This window comes from Melanostigma gelatinosum (assembly GCF_949748355.1).
Source record: "Melanostigma gelatinosum genome assembly, chromosome: 8".
Taxonomy (NCBI): Eukaryota; Metazoa; Chordata; class Actinopteri; order Perciformes; family Zoarcidae; genus Melanostigma; species Melanostigma gelatinosum.
The window spans coordinates 13,498,307-13,524,229 of record NC_136641.1 but is presented as its reverse complement, the minus strand read 5'-3'; the positions used below and the strand labels follow the sequence as shown (position 1 = coordinate 13,524,229).

Below are 25,923 nucleotides of genomic sequence, written 5' to 3'. Positions count from 1 at the left end.
AGACACGAGCCCACAGCGCGTTCACTCTGGCCACCTCATTATCCTTACCCCTCTATCCACACAGCTGGCTCCCAGTGCCGCGCTCCCATCTGATCACACTTAGGTTACTGCCATCTCAACCAGGGTGGCTAATAACTTAACCCTTATAGACCTTATTCGTACACTACTGAAAATGTAAATGCAGTATTTAGCGGAGGACAGAGTCCCACGTTATCATTGATTCATGAAAAGTAATATCTATCTCATTAGATGTTAAACTACACAGTTACTTAATGGCATTCTCTGTGTTCAACAATATTATTGTAGTTCTGAGATCATGTCTGTGTTTGTACTTCTCACTGCCTGTGAGAATGTGCTATTTCACAACTGTAAATGGCTTTCCTCAGCCTCCAAGGACTGGCACCACGGGGGTCGGGAGAACATCTTGCTGTGCACAGACTGCCGCATTCACTTCAAGAAGTACGGTGAGCTGCCCCCCATCGAGAAGCCCGTGGACCCGCCGCCATTTATGTTCAAACCTGTCAAAGAGGAAGAGGATGGACTCAGCGGGAAGCATAGCATGAGGACCCGACGGAACAGAGGCTCGGTGCGCATACTCTCATCTATCCCTCTATTTTCACCCTCAGGAATCATAGCTTCAAAGTTATCCCTTGAGCCAGACCACAAAGCAAAAAGCTTATCATCTCTAGACAAGTAGTGCAGCGAGAGTTGTGACATTCATTGTTTCAGAAATATTGCTTTATACAAATGTTTAGAGAAAGTAGGATTTGGACCATCTTCAGTCAATATTAGCCATGATTCATGTTGACTCTGTTTGTTTATATCAGATGTCGACGCTACGTAGTGGTCGTAAGAAGCAGACAGCCAGTCCTGATGGCAGAACCTCGCCTACCAACGAGGACTTGCGCTCCAGCGGACGCACCTCTCCCAGCGCAGCAAGTACTGACAGCACAGACAGCAAGACGGACTCCATGAAGAAGCCCAGCAAGGTAAATGCAGCATAGACTGCTCGTAAACGTTTGCTTTTCTGTGCACGTATCTCTGTGAAATGTACCCTAATGGCTCTGCTGCTTTTGGCTCCACAGAAGATTAAAGAGGAGGCTCCTTCACCTATGAAGAGTGTCAAACGGCAGCGAGAGAAGGGAGCTTCGGACACAGAGGAGCCCGAGAGGGCCAGCGCCAAAAAGTCCAAGACACAAGTGAGTCTGGGTTCTTTGTTTTTCTGTTCGGATGTGTTTCAATGGAATGCTCTTGTGTTATGATACTCATCGCTCTCTCCCCGCTTTCCCTCAGGAGCTGAGTCGGCCAGACTCGCCCTCAGAATGCGAAGGGGAAGGAGAGGGCGAGGGTGAGAGCTCTGATGGGCGCAGCATCAACGAGGAGCTCAGTAGCGATCCTAAAGACATTGACCAGGACAACCGAAGCTCCTCCCCGAGCATCCCCAGCCCCCGCGACAACGAGAGCGACTCAGACTCGTCCGCCCAGCAGCAGCAGCTCCTGCAGAGCCAGCACCCTCCAGTCATCCAGTGTCAGCCAGGCACCTCATCCGCCTCCTCTGCACCGCCTCCGCCTACAACCTCAGCCCCCTCATTGCCCCCACAGGTCTCCCCCACAGCGGCCTCCACCTCTCTACCTCCCCAGCCTCTGCCCCTGGCAAGCACTATGTCTCTTATCCAGTCAGGAGCATCCCTCCACCCTCAAAGGCTCTCCTCTCCACATTCACCTTTGACTCAGGCTCCGCCTCCTGGCCCCCCAGTCCCACCTCAATCGTTACCCAGCTCGCATCATGGGCCGATGCCTCCCTTGCCACATCCGCTGCAGCCTGGGCCCCCACACATGCCTCACCCTCTCTCCATGCCCCTTCAGGGCTTCCCAATGGGTCAGTCTCAGGTCCCGCCCCTGCCACTCTGTGGCCAGTCACAGCAAAGGCCGCACACTCCTCCTTCCCAATCCCAGTCATCTGTTCAGAGTGGCCAGCCTCCCAGAGAGCAGCCCCTTCCCCCTGCCCCAATGTCCATGCCTCACATCAAGCCCCCGCCAACCACACCCATCCCTCAGATGCCCAACCCACAGTCCCACAAACACCCACCGCACGCGTCAGCACCTCCATTCCCTCAGATGCCTTCAAACCTGCCGCCGCCACCTGCCCTCAAGCCCCTCAGCTCTTTATCCACACACCATCCTCCATCAGCACACCCGCCTCCCCTACAGCTCATGCCTCAGGGGCAGCAGCTCCAGCCTCCCCCAGCGCAGCCTCCAGTTCTCACTCAGTCCCAGAGCATCCCACTGTCAGCCAGCCACCAAGCTCCTCCGGCTCCTCCTCTGCCTCCCTCCGCAGCAGCCTCACACTCCAACGGGCCACCGCAGCCGCCGTTCTCGTCTCACCCTTTCAATACAGTTCTACCTCCGACCGGCCCTCCCCCATCCTCGTCTATGCCTGGCATTCAGCTTCCATCTTCCTCCGCGCCACCCTCCTCCATCTCCATGCCGCTGCCTGCCTCTGTCACTTGTGCCGGCCAGGGCCCAGTACTCCCACCTGTACAAATCAAAGAGGAGCCTCTGGACGAGACGGAAGAGCCGGAGAGCCCGCCGCCCCCTCAGAGAAGCCCCTCCCCGGAGCCTACCATTGTCAATACGCCCAGCCACGCCAGCCAGTCCGCACGGTATGTCTGCAAACACCAATTTCTACCCAAACATTTCCGTAAAAAGGGGAAAGCATACACCTGCGCAAGCTGTTATTTATCAGTTGTCTGTTGAGCTGCTTACTGTCTTGTCTGGGGATGCTGATCAGCTCTCAAACACATCCAACAACAAAGAGTCTCTGCCTTCAGATTTTAAGGCTTTGATGTAAACAACAAATCAAATGCCCTCAGCAAAACGGGCATCCAAAGCCACAATTAGCCCTGAGCTCTGAGGCACTCATGGCGAGGAATTATCGGAGATGGAGAGCAGGGAGATGTGAGTGAACTGAGGCATCTGAATATGAGTATCTGCCTTGTGCTTAAGTGGCTCTCAGACTGCCAATGAATAGCAATGAGGGTTTTAATACATACTCAACATAGCAGCAAAAGTGATTGCCAAGGGAGTTTGTTTCCTTGTGAATAATGGACCAGTGTTAGGTAATAAAATAAGCTGTCTGTTCTTCTAATGGGACATTATCCTGCCATTTCACAGGCTGACTCAAACATGAATGTCTCTCAAGCCTCATTTGTTTTGTTTGTAACAAGAATGAATTCATGAACTGTAACATCCTTTCTATTTTAATATTGAATCAGTAAATATTGAATTTTGTATCTTTTTACCATGACCACAGGTTCTACAAGCACCTGGACCGGGGTTACAACTCGTGTGCCAGGACAGATTACTACTTCACGCCACTGGCTTCGTCTAAACTGGCCAAGAAGCGAGAGGAAGCTCTGGAGAAAGCCAAGAGGGAAGCGGAGCAGAAACTAAGGGAAGAGAAGGAGAGAGAGAGGGAAAGGGAAAGAGAGCGGGAACGAGAGCGGGAACGAGAAAGAGATGCCGAACGAGCTGCGGTAAGTGCTTTTGTTTGTCTCCCTTTTGTCTGCCAGTGGTTCATTTTTTGCTTTGTTAAAATCTCACTTAACATGGCGATCGTCTCCTCACAGAAAGCCTCCAGTTCCTCTCATGAGGTCAGGATGTGTGAAGCTCAGATGGCTGGCCACGCCCACATGCGTCAACATTATGACGGCCCACCCACTACTATCGCAGCTGTGCCTCCGTACATCGGCCCCGACACCCCTGCCCTGCGGACCCTCAGCGAGTACGCCCGACCCCACGTCATGTCCCCCAGCAACCGAAACCACCCGTTCTTCGTGTCCCTCAACCCCGGAGACCCGCTGCTAGCCTATCACATGCCCAGCTTGTACAATGCCGACCCGGCCATGCGGGAGCGCGAGCTGCGAGAACGGGAGATGCGAGAGAGGGAGATTCGTGAGAGGGAGCTGAGGGAAAGGATGAAACCTGGTTTTGAGATTAAGCCTCCAGAGATGGACACACTTCACCCTTCCACAAACCCCATGGAGCACTTTGCCCGGCATGGGGCCATCACGCTGCCCCACATGGGCGGCCATCACCCTTTCGCCGCCTTCCATCCGGGCCTGAACCCATTAGAGCGTGAGCGGCTGGCCCTCGCTGCTGGGCCCCACCTGCGGGCAGAAATGAGCTACCCAGAGAGGTTGGCTGCAGAGAGACTCCATGCTGAGAGGATGGCCACAATGGCCAACGATCCCATCGCCCGTCTGCAGATGTTCAACGTCACGCCGCACCACCACCAGCACTCGCATATTCACTCCCATCTCCACCTCCACCAGCAAGATCCTCTTCACCAAGGTACAGAGAAGCCCTGTGTATACTACATACATGCAAATGCCTTTGTACCACTTAAAATAACACAACATATTGAACAACGATATATATATATATATATATATATATATATATATATATATATATATATATATATATATATATATATATATATTAATTATCAATTGATAAACGTTAAGGGTTGTACTCTAAAACATGAATTTTGGGAAAACTACATGCTGTCGCTTTGTCCTAAATTTATTTGGTAAATAGAGTTTGCAAATTGGAAAGTAATGTTAAGATTTTTCATTTTCTGAATGTTTTATTGTGTACTTCTGATGTTGTGTGATATTTTTTACTGAAACATTTTTACACGGAAAGGGAGATCTGTATTATCAGCACAAAGATAAGAAAAATATCTTTATATAAAACGTTGGTAAATGTCAATATTATAGTATAATTCAAAAATACCAAAGGCCCAAGTATAGAACCTTGGGGCACTCCACGGATTAATTGCTTAATAATTAGGGTCACCTGATGTGTTATGTGCAAGTTAAATAATGTACAGTAAGAACTTTGAAGTGTAAGTTTTAAGGAGATTAATATTTGTCATGTATCCTGTGCATTCATTTGAATCAAGTTGTCTGTACATACAATGATACATCTGATATGTGATACTTCTCTCATAACAGTGCAGAGTGAACAGAAGGGACTTTGAATTAATGATAATTCCTTTTCCATCTTTTCTAGATTAACATCTTCACCATATGATCTGAAATTCCACCTCGTATTTTGTCTCTGTAGTAATGTACGACACTCACATACGAGTCTGGATTTAAGCATATTGTGTCCTCATTAATCGTCTGGCAGAGCCAGCAGATGCTGTACTGTGGATAAATATAGTGAAGTCGTCCCTGCACTCTTTTGGTCAACCTTGAGAGCAGTAACATTATATTATGCTGTGTATCACTGTTGCCTGTGGCATGCGCTGTCTGTGACGTCGTAAAATGAGTGTACCCTGAACCTAAGACTCTGACCGCCAGAAGGTGGCGAATGTCTTGTGTGTCCTCCAGGCTCCGGGGGCCATCCCCTGGCATTAGATCCCCTTGGAGGAGGCCCTCACCTGGCTCGCTTCCCTTACCCGCACGGCGGCATCCACAACGCTCTCCTCGGCCAGCATCCGCAAGAACACGAGATGCTTCGCCACCCGGTTTTCGGTAGGCTCTCCTGCCAATATATCGTCTCTCATTACCGGCAACATCGCATCCGATCTATCAATCCGAGCTCTGCCAGATCCCACGATCCAATCATTTGTGCGTCTGCCTTCCTCCAGGTACTCCATACCCGCGAGAACTACAAGGAGGTCTTCCACCGCAAATGTCCGCAGCCCACCAGCTTCAGGCCATGCATGCCCAGTCTGCTGAGCTCCAGAGGCTGGCCATGGAGCAGCAGTGGCTCCACGGACACCATCACATGCACGGAGGACCCATGCCTGGCCAGGAGGACTACTACAGGTCAGATAAACAACAGACGTTGGGCTAAATAACATGAAGATAAAATGCGATGTTAATACGTTGTCGTTTGTGTTTCAGCCGGCTGAAGAAGGAGAGTGACAAGCAGCTGTAACCAGCCATGGGAGGCAGCGACTGACGGGTGCAGGACACAGGAAGTTGTTACAGAGTTGTTCATTCAGTTTTGAAGGAACGGAAAATGCCAAGTGGATCGTCTGAGAATTCTTCTGACATTTGTTTTTTTTTAGCTATTATTTTTCAAGACATTGACTTTCTTTGGTATTTAGCCAGTAGTGACAACGTCCTCAAGACTCCTGCATGACAAGCTTCCCTGACATTTTTTTTGTAGGTGCTAGAACAAGACACTGTGCTTATCAACAAACAAGAAAAAAAAAAAGGACAAGACCGGTCAAGCCGTTTATGGAAAAATAACAAGTGCTATCTTAAACTCGACATTTATTTTAATACATTGTAGGAGGTTTTTCATAATTTTGAGAAAAGCTACAGCATGGCATTTTTTGAGTCTGTAAATAGTATATATAAACATATAATTATTATTATAATTATTATTATTACTAGGTGTGGACTCCAAACCAAGTCGTTTCAACCTCCAATATAATTGTTTTGAAGCATTATCCCTTGTTTCAGAGGGGAGCCCCATGGCATTATATGAGCAGTTTCTGAGAGAGTCGTGGTTCAGTTGTAACGTTCTTCTGACGTCGCTGTGTTAGATTTAGTCCCACATGAACTATGTAAACCATAAACCTGTCACGCCCACATCCATTCATCCACACACCTTTGACACGCAGCAGGTTGCCAGAATGTGTCAACTCAAGGCGTTGAGTTCATGATTTGAAACACTTGAAGAGGCGACACGGCCGTCGCCGAAGCCGTGGACTAAAGAGGAAACAGAAGTTTGCACTGAGAGAGTTTCCTTGAGCTCCACTCGATTGGTTTCATGCTTTCACTTAAAGATCTATATTTCATTACTTTCTTTTGTTTTGACAGAGGATGATTTTTAATTATCATTTTAAACATGTGGACGCCAAAAACACATTTGGCTGAACTGAAGAAATTTAAAATTTCAAGTTGCTGGTTTTTGTTTTTAAATAACCAGGACCTGGGTTTTAACTTTGTTCACGATGTCAGGAGGCTAACGGGACTTCAGGATTGTTTTAAACGTGTGAATGCTTGTGACTCGGTGCTAGCTGTGATGTGGTTGTCCTCTTTTCGCCAGCTGGTGCAGTCACCAAAATGTTTGTTGCAGGGCTCATGTCCGACTGAGTCATCCTCCAGCTAGGCTGTAATAATGTTCACTGTGACACTAGAGTGGGGGGGGGGTCGACGATGTGTGTGTGTGTGAGCGTCTGTGTGTTTTCCTCACAATGTTTTTGTATGCCTTGGTTCTTTGGGGATACACACACACACACTCCTGGGCCTCAGGAGTGGTGTGTGTGTGTGTGCCACTGACTGTTACAAGTTGTGTTGACCTGTCATACCAGTGCACATGAGCCCACGTTTTGTTTTTTTTAGCTCTAGTCATGATGAGTTCCGCTTTCGTTCCATGCACTAAGACTGTTTGACCGTCATGGACATTTACACAACCGTGGCTTTTAAAAAAAAAATTCTTTTAACCAAATGAAGAAACTGTACTTGCATTTAAAAGTGACCATATCTTCCCTTGGAGCACTATAATTTACATTTAAACACTTGCAAACAACATCAAACTCATGCCCCCTTTTTAAATATCCCCCAAAAAAGTCTCAGACGAGAACCCGCCATTTTGTCTTGCCATCTCCCGCCTCCTGTCTCTCTTCTGACGACGTACTCCTCATCATCTTTGCCTCGTTTTCCTGACGATTCCCTCGCCTTTTACTCCCTCTTTTTGTGTCCAAAACCTTTGATGTTAAGTGTTGTCAATGGTTTAGCTTCTTGTTTCAAAGCGGCAATAGCAGAATGTAAATTCTGACTGCTAAGATTTATATATATACTGGTATCTTGAAGCTTATTGTATATATGAGTAGTCGCCATGGGATGACACAATGTAAACAAAGTAGAAATAATAAGAAAAATTGTGAGTCCTGTGTTCTCTCCATTTGAGTATTTTGTAATTTTTTTGAAAAATTTGTGGAATTAAAATAAACGACTAAGTTACACCACAAGAAGCGACTTGATTTCTTTTTTCGTGCCTTCTGATGCATCGTATTTCCTTCTCTGACTGCGTGTTTGTATGCTGAGGTAGAGCAGACTGCTGAATCCCATTAGCCGTGAGACACAATAATCCTGTTTCAAGGGTAAACTATTTTGATTACTCTGCTCATTCGCTGAACGCCAAAGAACGAAACAAAACACCCTCGATTCCCCCAATTTCTTTGTTTTCATATGTGAAATGTAAATCTCACGCTGAGCGGGGAGCTGATGCTCGGTCTGTTTTGATAATACTCCTTCCTACATTTTGAATAATAGTTTTTTGCTTGACGGTTGAAATGTGTTGCAGAGCAGATCAAGCATTCCCTGTTTCTTATTTTATTTCAGCTTTCTATTTCCTCCGTTTCACAAACACCGAGCTTTAGGAGATCTCCCCAGCAGCAGGTAGTAAATCTCAGAGCCGAATATTGCACTGCTTCGGTATAATAACATCAAAGCCAGGCTAAGCCAGGAGGAACACTTACTCAGGCTGAGATGCCTTGCTATCAGCAGGGCAGGGCTGTCATTTCATCCTGCGTGTGGGGGAGTGATAGACCAGCAATCTGTGATGGTGTGCCGCAGTGATGGCTGTCATTTTGAGAGGGAGCTATTATTCTACTGCTGCTCTCTGAAATGATGCCCCGTCCTCGGGAAAATCAAGGTTCCTTGGATGCTCCATCCTGGGGCTGTCATGTGACGGCCGCCTTGTGAGGAGGTGCTGCCTGTTGTCGCCGGCTCACTTCACCTCCCCATAAGACACAACAAGACGTCAGAGCCGAGCAGCGCCGGCTGGTTGAATAATTCATCTCCCCTCCTCCTCCTCCTCCTCCTCCTCCACACCAGCGATGGAGCGACTGTGACTTGTGTCAACTCGAATCCCTTTCATAATACCGTGTGTACCCCTCAGGCAGGCACACAGGATACATGGTCTCAAAGAATCCGCTCCCTCTGTCTGAATAGCAATATGTCTCGTGCTGCTCTCGCAGTGTTATTGTATCGGTTGCAGCAGGTCTCGGACATATAGCCTCATCATCTCCTCCATCCTCCCGTCTTTTCTTTCGCTCCACTGGCTCTGCCTGCTGCAGAGAGTGATGCTCGGTGGCAGAGCGGAGCCTACATGCTATTAGTGCATTCAGTCGGAAGGCAGCTGTGTTCCTTCAGCTCTGCTGTTGCCCTGTTTATCTCAACATGAGCTGTGTTGGCACAGAAAGCAAATCTGCTGTGGGTGGAATTCCTCATCCAGTGTCTGAATTAGATATAAAGGAGACGTGATACTAAATGTATTTTGTGTGTGTGGTATTCTCCCAGTGTTATTCATCAGTTTGGTGCAGACTCATCATTGGTTCCATGTTTTCTCTTCAGATCTGGACCTAAATTCTGTCATTTAGAAAACAAGCAGCTCTCAGGTTATTTAAAAAAACTCAATAAATCGAGCACAGCTGTAGGAATTTGATGCATGCAAATATAGGTAATTAAACACATCTGAAATGCAAATGAGCCCATCTCCAATATGCATACATGCATTTTATTTGAAACAAGGTTTGTCCCTGCATTTCAAACATCTGAATGTTGCATATTAATGAGGCAACCTTCATTTTCCAAGGAAAGGTGAAAGCAAGGTTTTTCTCTAAAACACAGGAATGATGACTGCACCTGGGAGGATAAACTTCTAAAGTGTGCTACATGGTAAAATACTTCAGTTGGCTTTCAAGCACTTTCCCTGTGAAGTCGGGTTAAAGGTCCAAACACAAAAGCAGCCGTGGAAACAAACGCGCTGCTTCATGAAAGACAGAAACATCCTCCAGATTTCCATATCAAAGACTCCACGGTTTGTCAAGTGTCCCTGACCCTCTCATCCTCTTCCCAAGGCTGTAATCATCTCCCTCCTCACCAAACATGACTCGTGGCTTCGTTAGAGTTTCTGTACAGTAAGAAGTGTGTATCAGTGTGTGGTCTGTGGATTCAGACGTTAACTGTGTTAAATGGAAACGGAGAGTATGTCGGGCCTTCTGACACGTGTGAATAGATGGAGCGATGGGACGTCTTCCTCGGCCTACGGATCTCCTTTGGCAAACAGTAAGTAATAAACTATAAAATAATACTTTTTGTATTGTATACATGTATATAGTTTGCCTTTGCTACTTCTACTTAAGTTAATTTGAATACTTCTTCCAACATCCCTTTATACTATATTATATATGTATATACTTTTATACGATACTATTTTATAAATGATAAGTCTGAAAGGAGCCATTCTGTTCCTAAACCTGTTGCCTACATTACCCATAATGCAACGTGACCGCAGACAGCCAAGTCGTTAGATTCAGGTATGTTGAGTCAGCAGCGGTTCATGTGGCCTCAAGCGTGCTACAGAGGTCTGGTAAGGTCACCACAACCAGATGTTTTCCTCTGCAGACTTGTAGTCTTCTCCCCCAACCGATGCCGACTCAAAGAACATCACTTGAGGCAGTTACACACCTTGCTTTCTTCACATTATGTAGTTGCAGTCCCAGAAACCCCGAAACAGATCGGTGGAATTTCCCTTTAATTAAATGGAAGATCTGAATACTGCAAAAAATATATTTGTTGTGAAGACGTTTTACAGCTTACACTATCATCATCGGAACACCAGAGCTCTACGTTACATCTTGGTTGCCCACCAATAAAAAGATTTTTGAAACGGAAGAAGTTGGAAAATATCAGCTCTGCATACCACAGCATAATATTTCATGTCCGAGAGTCGGCTTCCATTTTGATCCGACCTTAATGTTCAATCCTTGCAAGTGTTCTGGAGCCCGAACTCTCCCAGTGTGTGGGTCTGTGTCAGCGTATCTCTGTTTGCGTTGCTGCATGCTGTTTGAGGCCTTAGCTGCAGCTCCCATGCGTCTAATGATATCCTGCTCTCACATTCCTGTCATAACCAATGTGGATTCCCCCTTGTCTGCACCAGCAGATCAACCCGGTGCGGCCACTGGCCCGACCCGAGCATTCCTCACCCACTCCCAACACACACACACACGCCCTCAGGAGGCCTTGGTTTTGCTGACACCTACCACAAACCTCACACACACAGCCTCTCGTTCTCCCACACTCTCCCTTCAGCTTCTATTGTCTTGAGTTAGATTTCAAGGGAACAGCCTGCAGTCCTAGGAACTCTTTGTTCAATAAAGCGTGCCAGGTTCGGTTGCTCACTGGCAAAGTATAGACAATGCAAGGCTCACACGCTAGACTTCCAGGCTCCTCTTTAATGTGTTGTCATAAAACATGCAGCTGGCAGAGACTTAATGTTCAGCGGGACTGGGTATTGCCCTTCCCACTGTCCTCATGGGCCTCCATGCTTCTTTCGCCAGCGTGTCTGCGCACCGTCAGAGTCACACTGACCTGACATTTGAGATTCCTCACAACATTTCAATCCGCCCAGTGGAAAGTTTGAAAAAAAAATAAGGAGACTGCTGGGGCTGCAGTCCACAAAAATGTCATCTCAAGACAACGGGACAGAGAGGGACATTGGTTCTTATGGCAGTGCACTCCCTTCAGATGAAAATAAGACTTGTCATCTGGTTTACTTCTCTGCTAAAAGGGAAAAGAAATGTAGAATGTATTTAGCAAACGATCTGCCATGTGGCTTACCCCCAACAATTTCAATGTAGCGTGGAGGGTTTCATCACCTTTTAGAACTCAGAAACAGATTTGTTGTACTCTTGCATTTACAAGCATATTTTGTTCCTCCTTAAACCAGAAAGTACATGATGAATCCCAAACCAACTTGCACAGACACTGAATAATGGCTGAGATTATGAACTTCTTTACAAACAAATAGAAGCATGTAGCTGGTGTGCTTCAGTAAACTAAACGTTCTACATTTCTTTCTGCATTAATGTGAGATATTAAATAACAGATCCCATGCATAAAGACATCTTAATGTAACAAAACAACAGGGTAAGAAAACTTAGAAATATAATATAAAATACAGTAGACCGACATTAAAACGGTGTACATGTATAACTACATCAAGTTGTCAGTATAATCCTGTTTTAGAGGTCTTTATCATGGAAAGGAGACATGTTTGCTAAAACCGGTTAAAGACAGGAAGCTCACATGTTGTCCGACTTGGTTCCCAAACAATGTTTTATTGACTTTATTTAACTTCTTGCCATCAGAGCGATACAGCCCAGAGAACTGAGGTCAGTTAAAACTGATAGAAAGCTGATTTGTGAGCCACTTTTTAAGATGAGAACACATCCATTAAATCACTGTTGATGAATGCTATTGTCCTGCAATGAGGAAATGGAGGCGCTGCTTACAGAAAAGATGAAAGCAAAGTGTGGATATCTCCAGGGATATCTCAGAACAATGCCAACGAAACAGCAATTTAACCCGTGTAAAGACATTTTGATGTCTATCTTTGAAGTTCTCCACATGTTGTGGTTTGGTTGACGAGCTTTGGTGTGCATAATATCTCCTTTACTTTTTGTAGAAAACTGTGATGATTTGTTTGCAGAGATAAAGAAAAGCAGTAGCCTCCACTAAGTCAGTTATTATACTGTATATACAATTAGTTATGTATGAAAGTGGGACACAGCAAATGTCGTGGCTGTTGTGTGAATGAACTTCTCTTTGGCTGTTGTTACAGTAAGCAATGGTAACATGTTTTTCTGCATCGTGATGAAATATGAATAATCATATTTGAGTGTTATGGGCTTAGTTTGGCGGTTACCTGTATGCACACTGATGTAAACATGACTTTTGCCAAACACAAGATTGACACGCTCCTGTTTCCTCCTCATATTATGCACATTAAAAACTATTTGACTCAAAGAAATGTGTTTATTCATTCATAATTACATGTGATTCCTACTGCTGCACTCACTGCCTTTCTACATATACATGCTCCTGATTCTCACTCGGTATCAAATGCCCAAATCAGTAACTGACTGACCTAATGTGCCGCAGCTCAGCGGCTCCACTCAGTCTCTCATCATGCAGATAACCCAGGTTTGACCCTGGCCTGTCACACATGCTGCCGTGGCTTTATAAAGCCTGCCTGTCTCAGGGTAGCAACAGCACCGCAGCTAAATCAATCACAGACAGTAAATGGCTCGTGCTCCTCAGCTATTTCCTCAGCTACATCATCAGTCGGTGTGCCAGGACTGATAGCTCGCTGTCGGTCGCCTGCTACCTTGGAGTAGCCCAGCAGTGGCCTGCTGTTCTGAGGACGATAGGATAGCAAAGGAAAAGGTGCTCAGAGGGTCAACAAGTGGCTTAGAGGTGCCATGCTGTGGTTTTGGGGCCAGAGGAGAAAGCCAGCACTCCGACCTTGTGTTTGTTGTAATGGCCGTCCCTGTGATAGATGGCGATGTCAGAGCATACAGCTGCTGTGCCATGGGGCTGTCCACTTGCCCTGAAGCAGATGAATTGGCCTTTGTTGTTTTTTTTCCCCTCACCTCCGCCGTGTAATTAATCTCCAGTGCGAGTCTATGGAAGAGGCCGCGACTGTAGGCTGCAGGCCGATGAACTCACCAGCGGGCGGTTCTGGGCGGCTTTCAAGGCCCCGAGGACGAGCACCGGCAAGGCGATGGCAAGAGAAGATGTTTCAATGCGTGCCGCTCCAGGCCTCCTCTTGGTTATCAAAAGAAGAGGTGACGAGCACAATATTTGTCCCTGCTGCAGAGTACACTTTATCTGGGGGGGGGGGGGGGGGGGGGAATAGCATCTCTTGGAAGATTCAGCAGTAATAGACCCTCTCAAGCACCAATTGCCATCCCATGCTTTACACTGAGGCCTTACCTATTGCTTCACCCGCACCACATGTCTTCTGCTCCATTTCACAAGATAATAAGACTGTGGGCCAAAATGGCTTGAAGCTAATGAACATATCTGTGCTGCAATTTCTTATATTCTGTTTGAGTTTATCAGTATGAAAACTGCCAATTGACCACATTACAGGGATGAAGATTGGTTCAACAAAGGCTACACATTTTTGTCCCTATATTATTATTCTAAAAGGCAAGTTTTAATACCGCAGAATACTACAGTTTTATACAGACCATGTGGTGTTACACAGAGCTCCAGAGCTTAACTGAGGTACTAGTAACTACTGTCTCTGCCAATCAAGTTGTATTATAAGTCTGCATGCACGGATTTATTATGAAATGTAATGACAGTAAATTGTTGGTATATCTCTATAACGACACCAATGAATGAAGCATCTTTTTAGCTTTGTGATCCAGAGGTTTGTAGGAAGTGTTTGTGATTTAAGTCCTCTTTCGGGTGCAGTAGTAGAGACTGTGGTTACTCCCTTGGCTGTGGTGCTTTTCACCAGCTGAGAGCAGCGAGGTGATGGGCAAACTGAAGCCCCCTTGAGATGGTGGTGTGAAGCAAATCCAGGGAAATCACTGAGCCTCGAAATGAGCCAAATGGAGAGGAAAATAAAAGAGGCGTACGCTGTATTTTTTTTTTTCCGAAGGAAGGAAAGTCTTCATCAAGCTTTAATACTGTGCAGAGGGACAGGTCAGTTTAATGAGGTGATGCGAAGCCTGGAAATGAATAGTGTTGTGATATCCTGCAGCACAGCAAATGGAAGCACTGGGAGCCATTGAGTTTCAGAGCCTGAGGCGCAGGACTGCAGAGCAAACAGGCAACGTGTTAGTTCACTAAATGATGCAGAATGGACGCTGGATAATCACCACACTGCTCATCAATTCTCCTTCAAAGGCACTTCGTAGAATAAAGTGGCTGCACTTTCTTTAGTCTGGACTCTAACAAATGTGCGGTGCAGATAGTCATCTCACCATCAACACATGATAGAAATGATATTATCATAATAATCCGATTTACATTGTATTTGATGAATAGGCGCGTCTTTACCATTGCGAATGCATCAAGCGGGATGCACACCGCTCGTCCTGAGTTTCTATGTTCATGTTGAACATTTCTCTGGTGCAGCCCCCGGGGTTATGGAGGAACAGTGCGTGGTTTCGTCGAGCCCTCCTCCCTCCCTGTAAGCCCTCAACTCCGGTGGCTGGCTGCAGATTTAATGGCTTTAGCAGCTGTTGAGGAAAAGCAGTGAGGGCTTGTGGCATATGCTCTGGTTAGAACAAAGAGCAGCGCGCACACCACACACGCTACAGCCGCCTGAGCCGAACGCAGTGCTGCCACATGGCTGCAGTTCAACTATTTCACAGCTTGTCTTCATTCCGCTTATTTGATTGACTCTCTGTTAATGTGCTGTTCCATCTTTTTGATCATTTCCCGCTAATTAACAAAATATTTCCAAGAATATTGCTGTTTATGTGTCTTTTTATATGTTCGGAAGGTGACAATTACTTTCTTTTTACTGTGTGAGGTATTACAGTGAGTGGGTAAGCTATTAATTCATGAAACGAGGGCAGAGGATGGTGCATTTCAAATTGAAAGGCACTTGACAAGGCTGCCCTCTTGAGGGAGAGCTGTAACCCCTCCAACACGTCTGCTGACAATGTGCTCCATGATGCTATTTGGATAGAAAGTGGTGCAGAGAGTCCTCTAGTGGAAATAGACACAAACGACTCTGTGGAAAGGTTTTTCTATTTGTATGCAAACAGACACAGTTTAGCCCCGGCTGACATGTGTGCATCAAATTAATAACAATGTAAAGGTTGACTTTGACTTTTATGTTTTCAAAAGGAAGAGAAGTCCACATTTTATGGACTAACTTAACTGTTATGCCAGGAACATGTTTTATTTGATTTGGCAAAGTGCTCTACTGCTGCCTGTAAACATGATCAGATTATTAGCTGAAAACTAATTAACTCTGGCAAATATGTCAAACACTTGGTTATGTTGAATTATTACTCTGCTTTATTGTAGTAGCAGCGGTATTTAACATGGCATGCAGTATTTCCTGTACATCAATCTGACAGATTGCACAGATACTTTTTCTACACATACATCTGGCCCATGCAGTCTGGTTACTCCTACAATTACCAGCTGTTGTGGACACACACTCACACGCACACACGCACACACACACACACACACACACACACACACACACACACACACACACACACACACACACACACATGCTGATGTAAGTTGTATTGCAGTTTGCACAGTTGCTCTGTGCATATATGAGCTTCAACAGGCAGTATGTGTAAACAGTGATAATGTTGTGTGTTTGTGCACTGTGTGTGCGTGTGCGTGTGTGTGTTTTGCTCGGTTTCCTAACTGTTAGCAAGCACGCTGTGCTGCCATGTTCTCCCACTCACTGCTGACAGAACCAGCTCAGTGACTGTGTGGGAGTCAAGTGTGGCAGGTTTGCTGACTGTCTATACTCGTAACAGTACAAGCTCCCTAAATCAAGGAAGCTGCTCTTCGTGTGTGTGTGCGTGTGTGTGTCTCTGTAGTGCATGAATAAAAGTAGGTAGTAAAAGCTGTCTCCTGGATTGCCTGCTTGCCCTCATTAAAGGAAAAAATGTCCTTTCACTATAGCTACGCTGCAAGGAGGCAGAAATGCTGATACAAATACAATAAAATGGTAAACACTTGAGATTGTGTGGGAGAGATATGAGGGCGGCCTGTGAAGGGGAATGAAGGGAAGATGAGACCAAGCGAGAGGCCACTGCGTGAACAAAGGCTTATCGTGTGTAATCTCCACCAGCGCTGCTTGTCCGTCTCATCATGGCCGACCTTGTCTCGAGCTCTGCTGTAAGCGTGACTCCCTGTCCCGACTCGGCTGAGCCGACCCGTCACACCCTGTTTGTCTGTGGGCCTCTCGTCCTGCACCGACCAACCGGCAGCACCGCCTCACTTCACTGTGTGACACCATGAAGTGCAGCTACAGAGAAATAAGGTTACATTGGGAAAAGTGTCTCAAAAGAAGATCATATTTATTTACGTTGTTTATTTATTGTACTGCAGTTTTGTATATCTTTATGTGTTTACGTGTGGGTGGCAGTAAAGAGGAGGTGCAACTGCAGGAACAAAAATTTAAATTAAAAAAAATGCAACGTCCTCGTTTTATTGTAAAACCCAAATTAGCCAGGAGTTTTTGCATATAACTACACTGCAGCTGTTGATCAGGATTGAGGTCATTTACACGTACCAGGCTCCACAGAGGAATTCATGTTTAAATTATGATAATATAGATATTAATTATAGATATGTCTTTAAAAGTATCCTGGAGACAGAAGGGTTTATTGTATATATCATTTTCCAGCTCATTGTGACCTCACATATTTATTGTTTCTGTTGATGTTGTTGTTGTTGCCGGAGGTTGTCAGTGGTTATCGACCAGCAGAGGGTGCCAGAGCAAAATCCTAACAAATCAGGTGTGTTTTAAAATGTATTCAGTATTTAAGAGACACAGAGAGGACAACAAAGCAAAATAGAAAGTTGTTTTTCCCCGAGCTCTTCTGTTGACTCTTGCTCATTAGTGGACTATCAACAGAAAATACAGGATTTTAGAGGGGCACCTGTTATGCAGCCCTGTTGGGAAAGACATCAATCTTTCAGGCAATTTATGATTTCTCTAGTGTAGAGTCTTGTTCATGCAGTTTATGCACCCTTACTTGTAAACAAAAGGTAACATTTACTCTCATATACAGTTCTATTGCATCTGAAATGCTTTCCGATAGATTTTCTAGTGACTTCATTTAATTAATGATTTCCAAAGGCATTTCCCCCACAAAGCAATTCAAATTCCCGTAGTAAATATTAACATCCAGCAACTATTCTTTTCTACCATGGTATATAATGTGTAAAATATAAACCCACCCAGCAATAGTAGCCTACGTGGAGTAGCCAATACAAGATAACTGTATTTGCAGGCCTGTAGGTTAATTGAGGCTATAGTGCCATTTGTGCCACTTTAAACATTCTTAATTAAAGTAGAAAAATATAAAATAATAGAATATTTACACAATACCTTTATATTTAATCTAACACGTTTTTTTAATGATACGGCATCAGTTTACTACTTTGCACTCATATTTTGTCATGATTTGGTAAAGGTTAGTTGAGCCTTTCTACAGACTCACACAGAATGTAGACTGTGCCTTCACATTAAAAGCCTGTAATTTGTTTTGCATTATCAAGAAAAACAAATCAACGAATGCATATTTTACACTGAAAACTAACCGGAAAACTAACCCATCACCTGCTCACAACAGGTGTGGACAGTCCACGTGTCAGATGCATGAAACAATGAGTTGTCCTTTATCGATAAACGGTAAGTAACCACACTAATAAAGGCATTAGTTAGACAAATAACTGTCCAACATGAAAAAGATAGTTAACGTTAACCTAAAAACGTTAGTTTGGCTCTGTCGCTGAATGTTAAAGTCACCAATATCTTTGCTAGCCGACGTTAGGTTGGACAACGCAGCCACAGTGTTTAATCTTCTAACGGTAGTTTAATCATGTCTGGGGTCCGGTTCTGCGCTGTGGAAACCCTCGAGAGGGAGGGAAGGTGTGCACCAGTGAGACGATTCCTGTGTGGGGTTTTGTTCATCTTCACCACAGAGAGAAGCTGCTCACACAGGTCTGTGCTCACAAACATGCAGAGCGTCTGAGCAGCATGTCGGCGGAGTTGATGCTTGGAAACTAGCTACAATCAGCTAAAGCAGGTCTGTAACTCCAGCTTTAATCTCCTGTCAGTCTTCACCACAGGCTTTGCAGACTTGTGATTCTTTTATTTTCTCAAAATAGATACTAGAATAGTAGAAATACAACAAAAAGAAAATAAATATTACTCCCCGTCGGGGAATCGAACCCCGGTCTTCCGCGTGACAGGCGGAGATACTGTCCACTATACTAACGAGGAGGGACCTAAAATATCATGTGACCGGATGTGACGGTACAATGGGCTGAAATAGTAAGCCTTAAATCGCTTAACTTTTACCATTCATTCTCTATGGTAGTTCTTATCACTACGGGTGTCATATATGATTTTGAGGGCGCTGTTTATTTATACATGATGTTTTAGGAGCATTTTGTTTTAGTACATTTTAGTATTCAGTTGTATTTCTTCAATAAAATATCTTGAAAGCATCACTCTGACTGTCTTTACTTTAGGGGTAGTAATACATAGAATATTCAATTTGCAAACATTTATATATGCTTAGCTGGACGCTTACACATCTGTGCAATAAACATCTATTGTTGTGCCTTAATATCAGTAAAACTAGAGCATAATATTTGGAGATTAGTATCTTATTTGCATATTTACTTCAAAATAAATGATTCCATCTTGATTCTTAGATGTGGAGCACTTTGTGTTGATGCATGAATGCTATTACTAATGAACTATTGTTGTTTTATGGACACATTCTGGAGCTAATCATTTGAATTTAACACTGGAGGTTTAGTTTGGGTAATGTGGGAATCGAACCGCCTCATGTTGGAAGGGCTTCTGGTCATGAAGATGTATTCTACAGGTATACGCGGCTGGCCCAAAACTGCTGGTTGACAGTCGTAGACCTTAAATGTTAGCTAAGTTAATGTTCACTGATATCCGCACGTGTAACGTACAAAACAAATATATGCCTTTCATTGATGTAGGCCGGGTTACGATATTCACGTTGACATAAAGACGGCCAGTCACTACTCTGACATTCAGGTTGTATGAAAGTATGATAACTGGACTGGATATTTATTAATGTAGCGTTAGCTGAAGAAATATTTAGCTTCCTGGATCCTGAGGCCTAATGTTAACGTGTGTGTGTGTGTGTGTGTGTGTGTGTGTGTGTGTGTGTGTGTGTGTGTGTGTGTGTGTGTGTGTGTGTGTGTGTGTGTGTGTGTGTGTGTGTGTGTGTGTGTATATATGAATATCCTGCTACTGTAATTACTATTCACACATTCACATCACACATAAGTATTATTACAATTATAAATACGTAGATAGATAATAAAACAGCTTTTTACAACATGTTTACAACATAAAGAGGAAAGGGGGAGAAAAGCCCGTCATCTTCCTGCTGCCTTTTTAAAGTCTTCCCATTTCAGCGCCACATTTTTATTCCAGTACGTACGTTCATTTAACTCCTTGAAAAATGACTTTAGTACAAGTATTGGTATTGTTTGAAACAAATTGAAATACAAATCTGGGAATAATATCCATTTTGCAGAGCTCAGTCTGCAAAATTTCATCACGTTTCTTGTCTCTCAACACATAGCATACATATTTCAGCATTTATGTAATTCTATTGCTGTATACATTTCTATATTTCAATGTACTGTATATAGTTGAGCTTTCATTCACAATATCTGTGTGTCAGTGTCTGAGTATACATCATTAATAGTCTGTGACAGCTGGTAGGTGAGCTGTCTGTTTCTCTCCACCAGATGGCGCGCTAACCAAATGTTTGTTTTTGGTGCGTTTGCGCTTGTTGCCATTCAGCGTAGATGATAACCAGGAAACCCTCATGCCAGCATTATAGCACACAGTAGGTGGTGCTGGTGGTTTATCACCTGAGTGAAGACCCTGTACTCTGCATAATTGGAGGTTTCAGCTATGAAAAGGAAAACAATCATAAATACTTTAAATGTTTTTTGTTGATTAACTATAATTAGTTGACTTGAATTCATAAATTGCATTCATCATCACCTTCATAAGTCCTTCATGAGTTATAGTAATAGCATGTTGGCTTGTTGTTACTGTACAACATTCAAGTGCTTTAACTGTACTGGACTCTGACTGCCAGTTAGTTTCAGCTCTCCCATCCACAGTTCTGTAGCCTAAACATGACTTCAATGGATGGAATTCAACTCAAACGATTCACTTCCACCTGTCCGTCATCACAACATCTCTGCCCTTTTTACTCAGCGAACGGAGTATTTGAATTCAAGCTTATCAAATGATGAAAGTGAAGGAATAATTTCCATGTGTTCATAACCAAAGAATTGTTATGTATTTGTCTCAAACTGATTGTAACGGACTTCAATCGACTCTCGGCGGTACATTTTAATGTGGCCACCTCACAGTCGTATGGCTTTTTGCCGAGTCAGAAAATCACCGCTATGCCCAAGAGACAATTACAGTAATTTCCACAAAGATTGGACTGTAGGAGGAAAGCGGGGCGGAATCTGTGTGTGTTTTTTTGCATGTTTATGTCTCTGGTGTGTGTGTGTGTGTGTGTGTGTGTGGGGGATGAGGGTCATCGTCATTGACATTCATTATAGTGAAGTCTTTGCCCTTTCACCTCTCCTACAGTTGCATTGGGAGGAAAGACCAGCTGATCTGACCTGACACCTCAACCAACATACATCCTAATCTAGATGGCTGTCACAAGGTACAGTAAGATACATTTATATATATATATACAGTGTATATTACCACTAACAATTTGTTTCCACATTAGATATGAGATATCAGCGTGATTATCCAATTAATAAGACTATTACTCGCAGACTTCTCGCATCCTTGGCCTCCATTTGATATTTTACAGCGTGGGCCACTGAGGGTTCTACAAGAAACTAACTATAATCCAGTCCTATTATCAGTTCACGCTGCTTAATTCACTTGAGTCGGTTATATGAAGCAAGCTTGCATTGATTCAACCAGTTGACATGGCATTCGTGACAAATCTTTGATAACATGCCGGATGCCATGCAGGCTTAAAGTGGAGATTAACACCATATTTACCTTTTGCTTCATTACATCAGAACTTTAAAGCTAAATTTTGATCACAGGCTCATAGAAATGTGTTTATATTCCAAGACAATTGATTCTTCCTCTTTTTACTGTATATAGATTTAATCCCCAAAATGCTCCATTCACAATTGAATGGTACACGCTACCATGTTGTTGGTGCTGCTTATATTTCTAATGTAAGTCATTTGAATAGGAATCAAGAGTAAAGTATATATTAACCTTCAACCAAAACTACATCCAAGCATGTTCATGCATTTATATTACGATGATAGCAGGTACCTTCCACACTCTATTGTTTGATTATAAATGCGAGGTTTAATGTTGTTGTCTAACAATAAACAGGATCAGGCTAATCCACCAATGAAAAGCTGTGCGGCAGTGAGGGTGATGTCACACCCCACAGCTGACCAGAGGACACAGAGGTCTGAGTGACCGGAGGTCATTTTGTGTCAGGAAACCTTTGGAAAGCTAGAGCTAATCATGTGATTGTCTTTGAGGTAGACAATTCCTGGAAGTTACGCTTCAGTTCTTTAGTTGAGTGGAAGCAAAGTTTTTTTTAAATTTTTGTTTTTGGTGAGGACTAGCGGCAGGTCCTCTCCTCTCCTGAGTGTAATTCTGTTGGATTAAAGTATGACAACAACCCACTGTGTCTCTGACCCGTCCACCCTTCAATGTCTGCAGGGCTGTGTGCGCTCCCTCTAACAGAGCTGAACAAGTTTTACAAACTGTGATAACTACACAAACTCATAAGAAGTAACACAGAAATATACTCAGGTGAGAATTAGCTCCAGCTGCTTGCTCTCCTGTCTCGGTAAGGAATGCTTAAATGCAGGCAATGTTTTTGCAGTGTATCGTATGCGTTGTTCTTGATGAGGCCCTGTGGTACCTTAAGCCACAGCAAATGCGAAATGTTGCCTTTAGCCACCCAATATCTCAAATAACCCTCGTAGAATCATGCAGACTCTTCTATCATGTTGATCTTTTGTCTAATATCTATGTTCTTGTCTTCTTTCACCTCAGGTTACCTGATAGCTATTATTGTTTAGTTCGGATAGCATCGTGCTTCTGTGGATGCTGTTGTTTGTATTTTGCGTGTGCCCTCACGTCTATATGTCGGCGTATGCGTGCGGCCGTATATATTGTAGTATGTGTGTGTACTGGTGATGTTAGCTTCCTGAGGCTGATTACCACCCTCTTCCCAGCGCCTTGTTTTTGCCTGTCTCTCCGCCTGTGTGAAAGTTGTGTGGGCACCCTCTGAATTGCCTCACCGCCGAAGCATGCCGGACCCTGTTATCCAGCTATCCATCTGTGTTATTGATTTTTTTTCTTCTTTTTTTTTCTTTTCCTCTTTGTAGAGTTTCATCTTTCCTCCACTTTTCTATAGAACGAGGGAGAGCGAGAGAGAAAGGAGGGGCGAGCAAGGGGGCAGAGCAGAGATCTGAGAGCTGGTAGAAGAGGGGGGGGGAGAGGAGGGATGGAGCATTGGAGGAGCGGAGCAGCGGTGGGGCTTCTGAGGGTAGGGGTGTAAGAGGTGGGGGGGGGCACTCAGCCTGGACTATGGATGAGCAGAGAGAAAGAGGCGCTCTTGAAGTGTTGGAGCTTTTTTCTCTCTCTTCGTTTCTCTCCATTCTCTTGGGAGCGCCCCCTTCCTCCTCCTCTCCTTCCTCCTCCATCCTGCTCCGAGGCGCCTCTGGTACACACGCTCCACTCGCCACCCCCCCCCCCCCTCCTCTTCCTCCTCCTCCTCCTCCTCCTCCTCTGCCTCTCGTTCCGTCCGCCTGCCTGCCGTCTCTCCTTCCCGGGGGGGCCTGGGCAGTGCTGGCGGCGCAGCCGTGATTTGCAGGAGATTTGTCTAAGTGAGAAGCAATTAGTGCGCCTAAGCACTACTAATGTATGCATGCTGGGGCCGCCGCAGCCCCTCCTCCTCGTGGTGCCAGGCCAGGCCAGACCAGGGCACCATTGGCGTTGTTTCTCCCCATCTTCCCTCGTCTCTTTTCATCTGCTGGCCGTCATCTTGCTCTCACTCTCCTTCAGATGACCCGGTCCTCCCTCTGATTCTCTTAGCGCCGTCATTAGTAAACCAATTGCACTGAAGTTTGCGTTATTTTAACGTAGTATTCAAATGTATGCAACCGTATACATTATTTATTCCAGTCTAGAGGCTGCTCTAAAAAGTGGCGGGGTAGAGTGGGGCTGTGAACGTTTTACCTCGTAGACTCCGTTGAGGCTCATGAAGGTGATTTCGGTCCTTCATCTTCACCTACATGTGCTTCCATTGTAGATTTGGAAGAGGCTTAAGTACGCCTGGAAATTCAAGTCTATCACACACTGATGGTGAGTGGTTGCAGAATTTCAGTGCAGTAATCCTTACACTTGAGTGTACACTTAAATGAACACACACACACACACACAGATGCACAACAAAGTGGAACAGTGGTGGGTGGTAGGATTCCCTTTGAAACCTGCGGTGTAGAAAGGCGTGTTTGCGAGGGTGCAAGCGTGAGGGACGTTCTGCGTGCTGCGACTGCTTGAAGATGAACTTTGGCCTTTTCTACACGTTCACTTTCTCTTACTGAGACAAAAACAAGATGAAGTCTGCTCATCTCTACGCCGCACTGACTGCCTTCCAAGCGGGAGCCTACATGGACCGTGGGTGGTTTTGGAGCGAGGCGCTCGTTAATTAAAGATAGGCTAATTACTGGCGCTTCTTAGCCCGGCTTTTGCGGCGCTGATAAGAGGATAATCCTGGAGAGAAAGGCGGAGATCGAACTGGTCCCCGGTAGACCGGGCCTCCTGCTTGACTGGAAGAACCCCCCCCCCCCCCCCCCCCCCACGCCTCCAGCTTCTTTAAAACCAGAGAGTATAGAATATTCGAGCAGGCTGCACTTCAGCAAGAGGAAGCCTACATAAAAGGCATTAGCCATTGCTTGTTAGACTGAGGGATTCTGAGGCTATTTTAAAACTACATCCACTGGTTTAGCTAAATTTGGCTGAGAAAAAGCTTGTAATGTAACAATGAGTTTTTGATTCCTGTATGGGATTTCTTTGGTCAGTTTTTCCCCAGTGAGGAAAGTCTTGAATTCAACATCCTCCCTGAAACATGTTTATTTTGTGCCTTGCTCAAAAAAACCACACGTGTGTGTCTGTCTGCTAATTTGGATGCTTGTTTGTGGTTCTATTATTGTCCATTGGAGCCTTTCGCTCATTCCAGATAGACAAACGCACATGCGTACATTTAAGTAATCACATTTACAATCCACCGCACACTCGCGTGACTTAAAGGTTGCATGACCCGACTATCGCTCACATGTCTTCAACCCATATTTTCTCATGGCGAGTTAGCCATTAGCACTCGCTGGGCTGTTCCCATATGCTGGGCCTCCACAGATCTATAATTCAGGGGTGGCAGATGTCTCCGTGCATTATTCATGAGTGCCGTTCCATGCCGGGCTAGCGAGCGAGCCAGCGGCAGAGCCGCCACACGGTCCCTGCATACAGGGGGTCTTTTCCATGTTGACCTGCGAGTGCGCCTTCCTTGCAACTCCTCCTGCAAACGGACCGCAGTGAGCTTCTCAGAGGCCGAGAGCAGCAAGTTGCTCTTTCAGATGACAGAGAGCATCATGGGATTGGGAAGCCACATGAAGGCTGTTGATATTCTTCTATTTAGTACGTATAGTTGTGATGTCATGCATTTCTTTCTTTTTTAAACCTAACCCTTTTTTAAAGGGTTAGTTCACCATAATTAAACAAAGGAAAACATGTTTTTCTCTTACCTCTTGTGGTATCTAGCCATGCAGATAATTCCAGGTTTAAAGGTATATTCCTCTAAGATTTCTGCTGCCATTCAGTTCAATGGAGGTTAATGGAATTTAGTTTGTAGTCATAACGGGATTGAAAAATTAAGAAATCATTGGCAACATGTCTTTCCATAAATAACCTCCCTGATAATCCACCAAACACTCTGATCAACAATTTACATACAGATCGTTTTTGCAGTAGAAAATAGTTCTGGTAACGGTTGAAGTTAATTTTTTCTCTCCATCTCTTCTTCTTTCACCTCGGCCTGTGTAACACAGTATAGAATATTCTAGCTGCTTTGGAGCAGAGGAAGAGGTTGGATTTTGCGTATGTGCATGAGTGAGGCATCTACTGTGTAAATCACACCTACATACCTGGAGGAGACAGCAGCGTTGTGTGCTGATACCCTCAAAGAGTGGGAGATAAAAAACACACACACACACACACAGGCACCCAAGATCACAA

At 44.7% G+C, this 25,923-nt stretch overlaps 1 protein-coding gene across 4 annotated transcripts in view; it reads left to right on the top strand.

Moving 5' to 3' along the window:
- Positions 1-7,991, top strand: part of rerea (arginine-glutamic acid dipeptide (RE) repeats a) — an 88,333-nt gene extending 80,342 nt beyond the window's left edge. For 3 of the 4 annotated variants that reach the window (XM_079273829.1, XM_079273831.1, XM_079273832.1), the window contains 9 exons: positions 387-586; positions 828-989; positions 1,086-1,199; positions 1,294-2,663; positions 3,314-3,536; positions 3,630-4,353; positions 5,373-5,546; positions 5,663-5,843; positions 5,922-7,991. In XM_079273829.1, coding sequence (XP_079129955.1) covers positions 387-586; positions 828-989; positions 1,086-1,199; positions 1,294-2,663; positions 3,314-3,536; positions 3,630-4,353; positions 5,373-5,546; positions 5,663-5,843; positions 5,922-5,955 — 3,182 coding nt within the window. In that variant the 3' untranslated portion in view covers positions 5,956-7,991. The remainder of the gene's footprint in view (positions 1-386; positions 587-827; positions 990-1,085; positions 1,200-1,293; positions 2,664-3,313; positions 3,537-3,629; positions 4,354-5,372; positions 5,547-5,662; positions 5,844-5,921) is intronic. The other variant, XM_079273830.1, reaches the window with a different exon arrangement.
- Positions 7,992-25,923: the final 17,932 nt, after the last annotated feature.